The 12,500-nt window shown below is 48.7% G+C and overlaps 2 protein-coding genes across 2 annotated transcripts in view; one reads left to right on the top strand and one right to left on the bottom strand.

Annotated features, from left to right (window-relative positions):
* Nucleotides 1–4,503, top strand: part of raver2 (ribonucleoprotein, PTB-binding 2) — a 72,228-nt gene extending 67,725 nt beyond the window's left edge. Inside the window, exon 15 of the mRNA XM_062556004.1 lies at nt 295–4,503. Coding sequence (XP_062411988.1) covers nt 295–432 — 138 coding nt within the window. The 3' untranslated portion in view covers nt 433–4,503. The remainder of the gene's footprint in view (nt 1–294) is intronic.
* The window catches only part of jak1 (Janus kinase 1), a 37,429-nt gene continuing 29,273 nt past the window's right edge, over nt 4,345–12,500 (bottom strand). Inside the window, exons 19-24 of the mRNA XM_062556003.1 lie at nt 11,847–12,039; nt 11,335–11,459; nt 9,801–9,973; nt 9,035–9,152; nt 7,034–7,144; nt 4,345–6,820 (exon numbers count right to left, since the gene is read on the bottom strand). Of these exons, the coding sequence (XP_062411987.1) occupies nt 6,710–6,820; nt 7,034–7,144; nt 9,035–9,152; nt 9,801–9,973; nt 11,335–11,459; nt 11,847–12,039 (831 nt within the window). The 3' untranslated portion in view covers nt 4,345–6,709. The remainder of the gene's footprint in view (nt 6,821–7,033; nt 7,145–9,034; nt 9,153–9,800; nt 9,974–11,334; nt 11,460–11,846; nt 12,040–12,500) is intronic.

The raw sequence follows: 12,500 nt of genomic DNA, 5'->3' as shown, positions 1-12,500 counted from the left end.
TGTGCGTGCGTGTGTGTGTGTGTGTGTGTGTGTGTGTGTGTCTGTGCGTGTGTGTGTGTGTGTCTTCCCTCGATTTTTTACCCTCAAGTTTTCCAGTCAACAGAGCTGTGTGAGACTCTTGGAAGGACCAGTTTCTTACTTTCAGTAACTTTGCTTCTTCCCCCACCTCTCTCTTTCTCTTTCTCTCCCTCCCTCCTTCTTTCTCTCTCTCTCTTTCGCCCCCCCCTCTCCCTCCCTCGCCCCCCCCCCCTCTCTTTCCTTCTCTCTCTCTCTCTCTCTCTATCTCCCCCTCAGGCTCAGGCTCGTGGGCAGAAGAGGGAGTATCCTCAGCTGCCAGTTCCAGAAGTGGCATCAGATGGTCCATATGTTGGCCAACACTCGCAGGGGCTTGGAGGCCAATACGCCGACTACTTCAAGAAGAAGCGGATCTAACACACACACACACACACACACACACACATGAACACACACACACACACTCAACAATTTATAATGTATACACACATACTTAAACGCACATACACTTGTAGATGTATTTGGTTTTGTCTCTTTGTGATGTCCAGACCAAGTATTCTGTTTTACTCAACACACACACACACAGGCACAGACACACAGACACACAGACACAGACACACACACACACACACACACACACACACACACACACACTTACACATATGCTTACACACACACACACACACACACACACACACACACTTGCACAGGCACACACACATACATACACACAAACACTCACTGAAACGGACACACATTTTTCCAATTACCATGTTGCTATTGTTACTGTCGTCTAAGCCTTAAACTCTTGAGCTCTTTTCTCTGACGTGGTTGTTGAGGTCAGAATTATGTACATGACTTTCCTGATGTGTCTACTTGTTACTGTAAACGCGTTTGAATGGACCGTGTGTTGTCAGGCTACTTGTGTCTGTGTGTGCGGCCTGGCTGGAGGGAGACTCCTCTGCTGGCCGGAGATGGTATTACACTGAGTGAGGCTGGATAAGACAGCACTCAGGCCTTGGGTTGGAACAGACTTTCCTCTGCTCTCCTCTGCTCTGGGCAGTGTCTCGGCAGGAAACACATACATACACACACACACACACAAACACACACACACACACAAACACACACACACACACATGCTCACGTGCACTGACAGCCACACTCATGCACATACACACTCAAGTGCTGCTTATTTTGGCAATTGCTGATCAAGGCCTGCAAGAGAGAGAGAGACAGCAGTCCAAAGACAAAGTGACCGGAGAAGAGAATGGAACGGGTGCAGAGCTTCAGTGACATCACTGTGTAGTGGCCAGTGTTTTTCTGTGTGTGTGTGTGTGCGTGTGTGTGTGCAGCTTTGTACATAAAACTGTCACTGTAGGAGAGATCAGCCATCAAACTATTGAGCTTCAGGGCATAAGAGAGGCTCAGAGGTGTGTGTGTGTGTGTGTGTGTGTGTGTGTGTGTGTGTGTGTGTGTGTGTGTGTGTGTGTGTGTGTGTGTGTGTGTGTGTGTGTGTGTGTGTGTGTGTGTGTGTGCCAGGTCCGCACTGCGCTAGTTCAGAGGCTAGCCCCTCTTTGTGATGCAATAATGGGAGTTGCTGTGGAGACTGACCTGTGGCCTCGGCTCCTGTTGCCGATGGGTTACTGTGGAGGTGGTTTACCATGGCAACTCAACCTGTGGCCTTGGCTACTGTTGCTGAGGGGAAGTTGTTGTTGTGGAGTGATTGTGGCGGATTGAAGTGTGTCAGAGTTTAAAGCTTTACAGCTGCCGATACTGCAACCTAACAATAATGTTTAATACCGATTACAATAACGCGAATAATAATATTTATGTAATACTTACTGTTTGAGTCATTTCGAAGCAGAGGAATGTGCTTTGGTTGTGTAAACATGCTGTGTGTGTGTGAGTGAGCGTGTCAGTGTGTGTCGGAGTTAAGAGTGCACTCACACAAGGCGGAGCAGCTGGCCCTGAATCAGGCAATAACACCACAGCACAATGCTGCTCCACGTCTATTAGTGATGTTTCTGTGTGCGTTAATCCCCCTCTTCCTCTATCTGCCCATCTCTCTCTCTCTCTCTCTCTCTCTCTCTCCACTCTTCTCCTCTGACGGTAGCGCTCTATCTGTTCCCGGGTGTCGGGGGGAAAACGGCCGCGCCGCTAAAGCTCAGCGGCTGCCCTCTGACCCGCGCGGCGGCTAATCTCGTCTGAAATCTGAAAGGCCGTCAGTGCAGGACTGTGATTCCTCTGACCGCGCTAAGCGCTCCGCCGTGAGTCTGGCCCACAGCCGCCGTGCGCTCGCTCGCTCCCCCCCCCTCCTCTTGGCCTTTCTCTCACCCCCACCTCGATGTGTACAGTTCCCCAGCTGACTGGGTCGCTTGGTCGGCTCTGTGTCTCTCCTCCATGTCTTAAAAAGGTAATGTGCTTAGATTAGGCCTCGGTTCTTCCATCGGAATCCTTTCAGGAGCACTGTTCTCCCCCCGCGCGCTGTAAAATAGTCTCAGCAACAGGCCTCAGTGTTGTATTGAATGTATCCAGGCATTTGAAGCAAGCTTCTGTTTCTGAGTGTGTGTTTTTTTCCGTGTGTTGTTGAGCTAACCTAGTGATTCTAGTGATTGTATCTTATCTCTTACCCTGACAATGTACAATATAAGCCATTATCACATGTGCCACAACTTCCTGGAGAGCAGTGTGCGTATGTGTGTGTTTGAGTGTGTTTATGTGTGTGTGTGTGTGTGTGTGTGTGTGTGTGTGTGTGTGTGTGTGTGTGTGGCTGTGTAGGCTCGAGCCTAACTTAGGGCTACAATTCCCAAGCCATGCCAAGCCACTGCCCTGTACTTTTCTTAATGCACAAGTGTGTGCATGTTTGCTGGGGATTCGGAGTGGAGGATAGGGATGTGGGCGGGAGAGGTGCTGGGGACGCTTGGCCACTGTTCTCCAAGGGCTGGATAAGTGAAAGCAATATGGCAGTCCAGTGGAGTGGTGTTGTCCCCCCACTGCCCAGGCCTGAGCCGGTCTCGTCCCCGTTTGATGACACGTTCTGACCGCTTTTCTCCCCCCCCGACGGGTTTCCTTACCTGTGTGTCCGGTCCACTGATCAGCCAGTCTGTCGTCCAGTCGGGATCACTCGTGTCTCCAGCGTCAGCGCTCCAGGCCTATCAGCAGGGATTTCGATCAAAGCACATTTACCTCTGTGTGTGGACACGACAACGGGCCCTCCCGCGCTCACGCTGGCTCTTCAGGCCAACTATCTTTTTTTTTTTTTTTTTTTGGGCTTTTATGCCTTTAATGTGACAGGACAGTGCAGAGCGACAGGAAGCGAGTGGGAGAGAGAGTAGGGGCGGGATCCGGAAAGGACCACGGGGCGGGAATCGAACCCGGGTCGCCGGCGTGCGGCGCAGGCGCCCCAGCCAGTCGCGCCACGACTGGGGCCCAGGCCTACTATCTTAAGTTAACCCACGTCTGTCTGGTCTACTAACGCGCTCCACGGCGTGGCCTGCTAGCAGAGCCGATGCTTATTCTCCAGGGAGTTGAGACAGTGCAAGCATGAGTGACAGGGACGAGGAGAGGAGTGTGGGGCCTCCTTGGAAGCTGAGAGGGGCCGTTTTCATGCCCCATGAGGAGGGTTGGTGGGGTAGGTATGGGGTAGACTTCTACCTATTTAGTCAGGGTGCCGATGACTTGCGTGTTGCTGGCTGGGTGAGGCTGGTTGTTGTAAACAAGGTAGTAAATTAGGTCGTGTCCCCCCTAAGCCTTTGCAGGCACGGGCATGACTGCTCGGCCTCTAAACAAGCCTGACAGAACTCCACACCCTCACAGGTCGTTTACACGACGGTCACTCAGAGGTGTCCAGCTGACGAGGTGAGGACTCTTTCGAACAACACGTCACCTTAAATAGACGGAAAGACTGCTGGTGTGTGTTTAGATGTGAGTGTGAATGTGTGTGTAGAGGGGGTGTCATGTGAGGCTTCAGAAAAGCTTTGCAATACTTAAGTTCCCTCTGTAGACTTCAGAGGGCTTTGTGTCTCTGGGTTAGGGTACAAATAGAAGCCTCCTGCTTTGAATATATTTTGCTGGCCTGTTTGTACTTTTGAGTTTACTCTGTATACTGTATGTATCTGTTTGGTTTCTGTTCAGATCTTAAATTTCAGACTTTTTGCAATATTTTATATCTCAACTGTGTTAATATTGCTTTACTGTGAATAAGCTATTTTTAGGAACAATGGAATTTTAGCATGCTTATCTTTTCCTCTGGAAAATAGACAAACTGATAAAACTTTTCATTCTATGGAGCTGAAGGCTTTTTAATTATTAATGGCAAAAAAAAGATGAAAAAAAGATGTTATTTATTTGAAAGGTGTATTTATGTACATTTTATCCCCCACATGTCGTACTTTCCTGTCTTATTTCTCTGAATTATCATTTTTGTTCTTTTGAAACAGGAATTGTTTTACATTCCGAAATAAAAACAAAAACATTGGGACAACTTCCCTTGTCTCTCCCTTTTCTTTTCCTTCTCTCTGCATTAATCTCTTCTCCTCCCGCCATCTTCATCTCCCCCCTTTCACTCCAACTGTGTCCATGTATGGCTGTGAAAGTCACACACTGTACACTCAAGCCTAGCATGCTGTTAAGAGAGTGAGACTAAGCTGTTTTTTTTCTCGTCATAAAGAATCTTTACACATTAACTTAAATCGTAGAGATACTTGTAGCTTTACGAGAATAGAAGAGGATTATCAGAAGAATCACATTTTACATATACTCTGCGACCATCAAATAGTAGACATCTAGAAATCAAACTCTATCAAAATCCAAGTCTGCTCTGTTATTCAGCCCACTACGTGTCTGTAATAATCAGAGGGTATTCCAAGTACATTGTTTAGTGACAAATCTGGATAAGTTAACTCAAAGTAAGTTAGTAAAACTCCTAATGGAAGAGCTGCATGGCTTCATTCAACTAACAAAACAATAGGGCTCTTGTTGTATGAGGTTTACCACTTAGTCGGAGTTAACTTAACCAGGTTTGGCACTAAACCACGGAATACCCCCCAGTTACCCCCCAACTCCCTGAAGAAACACTTGTATTCCGTACTTGGAATACAGGCAGCCCTGTTCATCTGCTTCATGAGCAGGGAGACATGCACTGGCCTGGGAGAGGACCTCGGAGCCACTCAGGCTCCTGCAGGAGGAGAGTAATATAGACATGGCACTGATTCAATCACCCCATACAGCAGATACACACAACACTGCACATACAGTATATGGCAATGTGGAACTCCCACTCCACAAGTCAATGCATACAGTCATACATGTCCAAAACAATCTGTTAACAATCTGAAATCACCTTTACAAAGGAGCATCATTTTCTCTGTAGAATATAGAAACTTTTTTTTTTTTTTTTTTTAAAGCTGGGCTCAGAATATGTGTCCAATAGCACTTGATACATAGAATATACTTTGGTGTCCTCTAGTGGCCATAATGGGTGCTGCATGTTCAAACATTTCTGAAGTGCCAAAGCATGAGGCGATGAGTGTGCGCGTATGAGGGACACATATGACTGGCCAGATGAGCTCCGTGGGTCCATTTCAGTCTCAAAGCGATCAACAGGAAGTGAGGAAGAGGAAGAGGAAGACAGCGTGACGGGGAGGGAAGCCACTAGCAGGACGTGAGAGCGGAGGCTTGGGGCGGTGTAGGGAAATGTCCAGGGCACTTCTTGATGCCTCGCTGACCCTCAGGCGTGCAGGAACGAAATCAAGCAGTCGTGGGAATCCGTCAAGAGCCTTCAGCCAATCAGAGGCGACCGCGGGCTGTGCGGAATATTCCATGCGGTCAGCGCAGTGCCCCTCGCTCCAAAACCCACCTCCTCTCTCTGCTTCTCTCTCTCTCTCTCTCTCTCTCTCTCTCTCTCTTTCACACACACACACAAAAGCACACATACATATATGCGCACACACATCGATGCGCAGACGAGCGTTGTGTGTGTGACCGGGCCAATGCACGTGTGGCCATCTGTATAATCCATGCTGACTCAGACAGTCCAGGCTCAGGGGTCGACGTGCACCACCGCGCCCCCCCTAGTAGCCCCCCCCCATGCAAAGCAAAGGCAGCGCTGTGGCGCTACTGTATGTACAGGGCTTCCCTCCTCCTCCCTCCTCCTCCTCCTCCTCCTCCTCCTCATCTCTCTCTGTCCAGTCCAGCTCTGGGGGCCCTGCCGGCCAGTTCCGACAGGACTTTTATAAACACGCGTGCTTAAAAACACAGACGAATGAAAAACAAAAGGGTACAAGATGTGTGGACGCTGACATGGCGGATGCGGAGTCAGGGGAGCAGGACCCGACCGCTTCTGTTTGCATAATCGAGTGGAGACACGTTTTCCCGCAAAGTTCCGCATGCATCGTTTGTCCCGGGAAGTCGGTGTCGTTTCACAGTCACAGTTTGTCATCGGTTTCCGCAACATGGCAAATGAGCAAAAGAACTCTCCCCAAGAAGAGAGGTCGCACAAGTAGAGAGATCAAATAGCCTCTGCTACATCAAGCTTGTGCGTGTGTGTGTGTGTGTGTGTCTGTCTGTCTGTCTGTGTGTGTGTGTGTGTGTGTGTGTGTGTGTGTTTAAATGCGCGTGATAGTCTTGAATGTCCACAGCTTCGGTGAGCTCTTCACATTGTTTCCCTGTGCTGGTAAGGCCGGGCGGGTCATCATGGGCGTGGGCTGTCGGCGAGCATCTGCTGGAAGACACTGATCAGGCCTTTGAAGTCGATGCGGTCATTTGGTGTGTTCACCCAACACCTCCCCATATGGGCGTAGACCTGCCACAAGACACAGAGAATCCCAATCAACATCACAACACACACATGCAACACATATCATCCATACAGTTCAGTCCTGTCAACAACCTATTGGGTCAAGTTTCAGGTAAACATATTTAGGTTGATGGACAACAGAGGTTCTGTGTGATGAGAGCTTGGAAACTTTCAATAATGTGTGTGTGCGTGTGCGTGCAAGTTTGTGTGATTTCCTACCGTATCAGGGCAGCTCTCGGGCTGCGGCAGTCTCCTCCCATCCTCCAGAACCTTGACCAATCGGGTGACCGTCATCTGACCATGGGTCGGACCAATCATCTTCAGGAACTCCTGTAGGAAGCAAGCGTAGAGTAGCGAGAAAGAGGATTGGTTCAAATGTTTACATCTTAACCCTAACTAAACAAGGCAGAAACAAACATCTCAGCTGGTGAGATCATAATTCCTGAATGCATGCACGCAAGTGTGCGTGTGTGTGCGTGTGTGTGTGTGTGTGTGTGTGTGTGTGTGTGTGTGAGTCTTCTCCGAGCACAGATGACTGGTGGGTGGAAGGAAGGGAGGCGGCGGCCATGTTTGGACGTGCTCCCAGCTCTCCGCCACGGCACAGAGAGGCACGCTGGCACACATGGGCATCTGCCACCACGGGCACAGACGCGTGCCATCTGCTGCGCTGAGAGACGAGCGCAGGAGACAGAGAGAAGGCCCAGAGAGAGAGAGAGAGAGAGGGAGCCCGGGGAAGGGAGGTGAAAAGTGAGTGGCCGAGAGAAAGAGAGATTGGGAGATAGCAGAGCAGGGATGACGTAACGGAGGAGGGAATTGTTGCGCGGTGCTCCTTAAGCATGGAGCTCGGGTTACACAGGCCACCGCCGCCTCCTTTGGGTCCAAACACACCTACTCAAACACTAAGCCCTCGGGGACGAGTACTGGAGGAGATGACAGACTTCTGCTCATAACACAGCGATGAGATTCCTTTACTCAACGGGGGGGTTGGCTTATTACATGATACCTGTTGGAGCCTGCAGGGTTCTGTGCTGAAAGCTACTGGATGAATGTTCTGTAGTGGAGACTATGGGTGCCTCTCATTTGGTCTTTTACACACCCTCCCTTCCTTCCTCGGTCCTCGTCCTCACTGATCTAGATAAAGAATGATGGGGCGGCAACAATAGGATAGTCTACCCAGTGTTAGTTATAGATCAGTGGAAACGTCCCTCGAGGATCGAGCATCGAGGATCGAGGAGAGAGGTATCCAAAGATGAGTAGAGCTGACCGCTCTGTGAGTGTGAGCGTGAGGGGAGAGGAGGTGCAGGAGGAGGAGGAGGAGGAGGAGGAGGAGGAGGAGCTATTCCCATCTGTGCTCCACTAAGTGGCCACCTAGACTGGGTCAGGGCCGTCCATCTGGTTCTCATCTCGCTGCTCTTCAGCACACAGCCCTGCAGACGCGGAGGCCCTCCCTCTAGGGCAGTGGAGGGGCAGCGCCAGAGAGCCCTGCCTGCACACGCAGCACTTCCACGGGGAGGAGCGCAGGCAGGAGGAGGAGCTGCTGCTGGAGGTGGGGGAACTGGGATGCACTCCCTACTGGAAAGTGCCTCACTATCTTACGTTTGGTACAGTGTGTGTGTGTGTGTGTGTGTGTGTGTGTGTGTGTGTGTGTGTTTGTGTGTGTGTGTGTCCTAGGTCTCATCACTAATTCTGATTACAAGATTGCAGGGTTTTTCAAAGTGGGTACCTGGGCACCCTGGGGTGCCGCGGAATTGTCAAAGAAATTAGCCATGATATACATTTCAAAATACAACTGTGATAGATGTTGTACAGATGTTTTGCGGATTTCAGTTGAAGGCCTATTCCTGATATTTCTTATTTTTTTCAAAAGTTCTATTTAATGCTTTGAATTAAAGAGAGTGGTTCATTTGAATAAAACAAGAATTAGATAAACCTCACCTTCTCATAGTCATGCTATGGTAATAAAAGCAGTTATGGCCTAGCCAACATATCACAAGGTTCAATAACGGAAGCATGGAAGTACAAATAATGCACAAAAGAGGTTGAGAGTAAAAAGTAAACAAATAAAAATAAAAATAGGGGTGCCGTGGATGGAGAGAGATGTGTTTAGGGGTGCCGTGAGCCAGAAAAGTTTGGGAACCACTGCTCTATAGAACACCTCTGCATGTTGAGTGTGTGTGCGTGCGTGTGTGTGTGTGTGTGTATGTGTCGTTTCCCCCTCACCGTCATGGGGCTGCGTGTCGTGTCGCAGTAGGTGAGCAGCTCGTACATGGTGACTCCAAACGACCAGACGTCCGAGGCCCTGTAGAACTTGCCGTGCACCAGACACTCTGGGGCGTACCTGCAGCAGGACCACAAACACTCAGCATGCGCTAATGGACATACTGTAGCCCCCTTATCCCAGTCATGGCCTGTACACACTACATGATATGTTTTTTTTTTACGATGATCTTTTACGATTGACCGTGTCAGACTAGGCGATCAGAGAACCACAAAATCTAGCCGCGTCTTGGTCGTAAGACAAGATCATCTATCGTAGCCTTCTCGTCGCGTGTCATCACAGTGTCAGTGTCAACAGGGGAGTCGTAGGAGATTCCCCAAAAACTCTCACAAGCTAGACTTTTGGTCTTAACGTCGTGGAATGTCGCAGACAGTAAATCATGGGTCGCTGAATTATGTCACATTACAACAGGCTTCCCGACTTTCAATATTCGGACACGACAATGGAAATTTGTCGGCCACACGAAACAATCGTGGCAAAATGGGGCTGATATTGTGTAGTCTGTTCAGGCCATTACCGATCACCAGTCAGGGGTGCGTCTCCAAAAACCATAGCTAACTAAGTTAGCAACATTGTTGATTGCAATGCAAAGCAATTTCCCATTGCCAACCAACTAAGTTGCTAACAGGTTAGCAAGTATGGTTTTGGGAAACGCACCCCAGCCTGGCTCTATTACTGAGCTAGTGTGCTTCACACTGGGGTCCTCACCAAAAGACTGGGCTGTCCAGGTCGTCCTTCACCGTGTAGTAGCCCTCGTTTTCCTTGATGCTCTTGGTCAGGCCAAAGTCTCCGATCTTCACCGTGCTCTCGTTCTCCACGAGAACGTTCCGGGCTGCCAGATCCCGATGGATGTAGTTCCGAGAGCCAAGGTAGTCCATGCCCTGGAGAACAGGTCGGCACCAATCAGTCACGGTTCTGAGGAGGTGCACTCTATCTTAAAGAGGGAAGGCCCTGCCATTGCTCTAGTCTAGTCTATGGAAACAGAACCCTTAATGGATGGTGGGAGAATGAGACTGTGGGGCCAGAGAGGCAGCCCTCACTCTCCTGGGAAATTTATGGGAACTGCTTTAAATGACCTGCTGTCTCCCTCAGCCTTAAAAAACGAGGCCAAGGTAATCAAACGAGCGAGCTCGCATGGCCATCTGTAGCCCTCTGTCCATTCACTGCACAGCTACCACTTCACTAAGTCTGTGATGGGTTTAAATGTTCATATGAGATGGCCTCTTAAAGCACTCTCACCACTTCTAAGTTCTAACTAATAAATGTGCAGTCTTTTCATCAGACTCTGCAGCTGTAATACTGAATCTACTTGGTTCTGAATGATTACATCCTTACACTTTCTTAAGCACTTTGTGCTCTGTGCTTGACAAATGGGCTAATAAATAAATGTAATTATTATAATTATTGTTATTAGAGGATTGCATAGGGCCCCATTGGGTAAAGCAGCCTTGGCATGTAGAGGTTGGGCTATAATAAATGATCACTATGGTTTGTAGACATCATGATGGGAGAACGAGTTTGAAACGGCAATACATGTAGTTATATAACGTCAATGGTAATCAAGAAATACACTGAGGTTATTCTGAAATGACATCCTTTTATAACATTTTGAAATACCGAGTGACACACTGAGGCTATTCTACTGTATCAGTCATTCTCTGTGTGCACTCTGTCTGTCTCTATCTCACCGTGGCCGGGCGAAGTGAAAGCACGCTTGGCCTTGCAGCTGCTGAGATAAAGACGTCATCAGAGGCGGACTCTACTCAAAACAGCCAATGAGAGCGAGCGAGTGAACTATGTAACCCGTGTGCGATGTGTGACCTGTGATCACTGTATAAACTTTGTGCAACGCTCTGAAGTTGTGCTGTGGCGAAAAGTTTGTACACTTGGCAGCAACAGAGCTGACTAGCGAAAGATAAGACCAAACAACATTCCTTTCATCATGCCACCTGTGGGTTCAAAGTTGCCAAGTGTTATGGCAGCGTCTAAGGAAGGGCATAAATATTGGTGTTCGACAATGCGTGCGATCGTGCAATCCACTCAGGCTTTGCGCTATGGAAACATTAAACATCCTTTGCACGGAACTCTGTCAGACCTTTGCACCTTCTTTTAGGGAATAACGTTTTTGACTTCAGCACATAAAATGGGTGTATTTTTGTGACGTTGTGGACAAGATATTTGGACTTAAATTCTGGCCCGAGTCTGAATCTGACACAATAAAGGTGTGAGGTGAGTGAGCTACCTGACAGATCTGAACGGCATATTTGAGCAGCGTATTGAGGTTGGTGTTGACTTTGTTCCTGGGCAGGTAATCCTTTAGGCTGCCCATCGGCAGGTACTCCATGATGAGCTTGATAGAAGTGCCTCCTGTAACACACACACACACACACACACACACACACACACACACTTTATTGATATGCCTGGTTTATTGAGTGCGAGAGAGCTACAGTAAAGGCCTGTGGGCTAGTGTTCTGTGAAAGAGTGCTCTACCCTCTACAATGTAGAGTCTACATATTACAGATGCTACTGGCAACTCACTGCTTAAACTTCAAGAGTGCATTAATACTTCACTGCTGTGTGTGTATGTGTGTGTGTGTGTGTGTGTGTGGGAGTGATTTTTGGAGTGTGTTTGTGTTAGTGAAATAACAGTGTGTGTGTCTGTGAGTGATTTTTAGAGTGTGTTTGTGTTAGTGAGATAATAGTGTGTGTGTGTGTGTGTGTGTGTGTGTGTGTGTGTGTGTGTGTACGTACCCTCCTCGTTGCAGATGCCCTTGTACTTGACGATGTTCTCGTGGTAGAGCTCCTTGAGGATGCCCACCTCACACCACAGGTTGCTGCTCTGCTCCTCGCTGTTCTCCGGCTTCAGCGACTTCACCGCCACCAGCTCCCCGGTGCGGTCGCCCCGCGGGTCATAGCGGCACAGCTCCACCTTCCCAAAGTGGCCCTAACACACACACACACACACACACACACACAGTGAGTTTCACAAATAAATACCATACATATTTTACTTATGTCTGTATGTGTGTGTGGGCCTTTACTTGATGGTCAAAGTGCAATAAATCTAATCTAGTCTAAAAACGAATCTAGACTTACTAAAGCTCACTTAAAGGAGAACTTCAAGGCAGAACCCGATTGTTTATGTTTTTTGTTTTCGTACTGATAGCACTCAGTAACCTCGAGAAACGAGAGATCTGTGTGAAGAATGGCCGGAGCGCTCCTTTAATAACTAGGCAAGGTCATTTCGCTTCTCTAACTCCATGGGCCCTTCAGTGCAAACACAGAGGAGTCAGCTCCAACATGCCACACCATGGGTGCCTCAAATTCCTCTTTGATACATCCTCCCTTCCCTCCTCGGTCCTTGATCTACATAAAGATTGATGGGGTGGCATCAGTGGGATAGTC

The sequence above is a fragment of the Sardina pilchardus genome, chromosome 15 (genome assembly GCF_963854185.1).
Source record: "Sardina pilchardus chromosome 15, fSarPil1.1, whole genome shotgun sequence".
Lineage (NCBI taxonomy): Eukaryota > Metazoa > Chordata > Actinopteri > Clupeiformes > Clupeidae > Sardina > Sardina pilchardus.
This window is presented reverse-complemented; position numbering and strand designations above follow the sequence as displayed.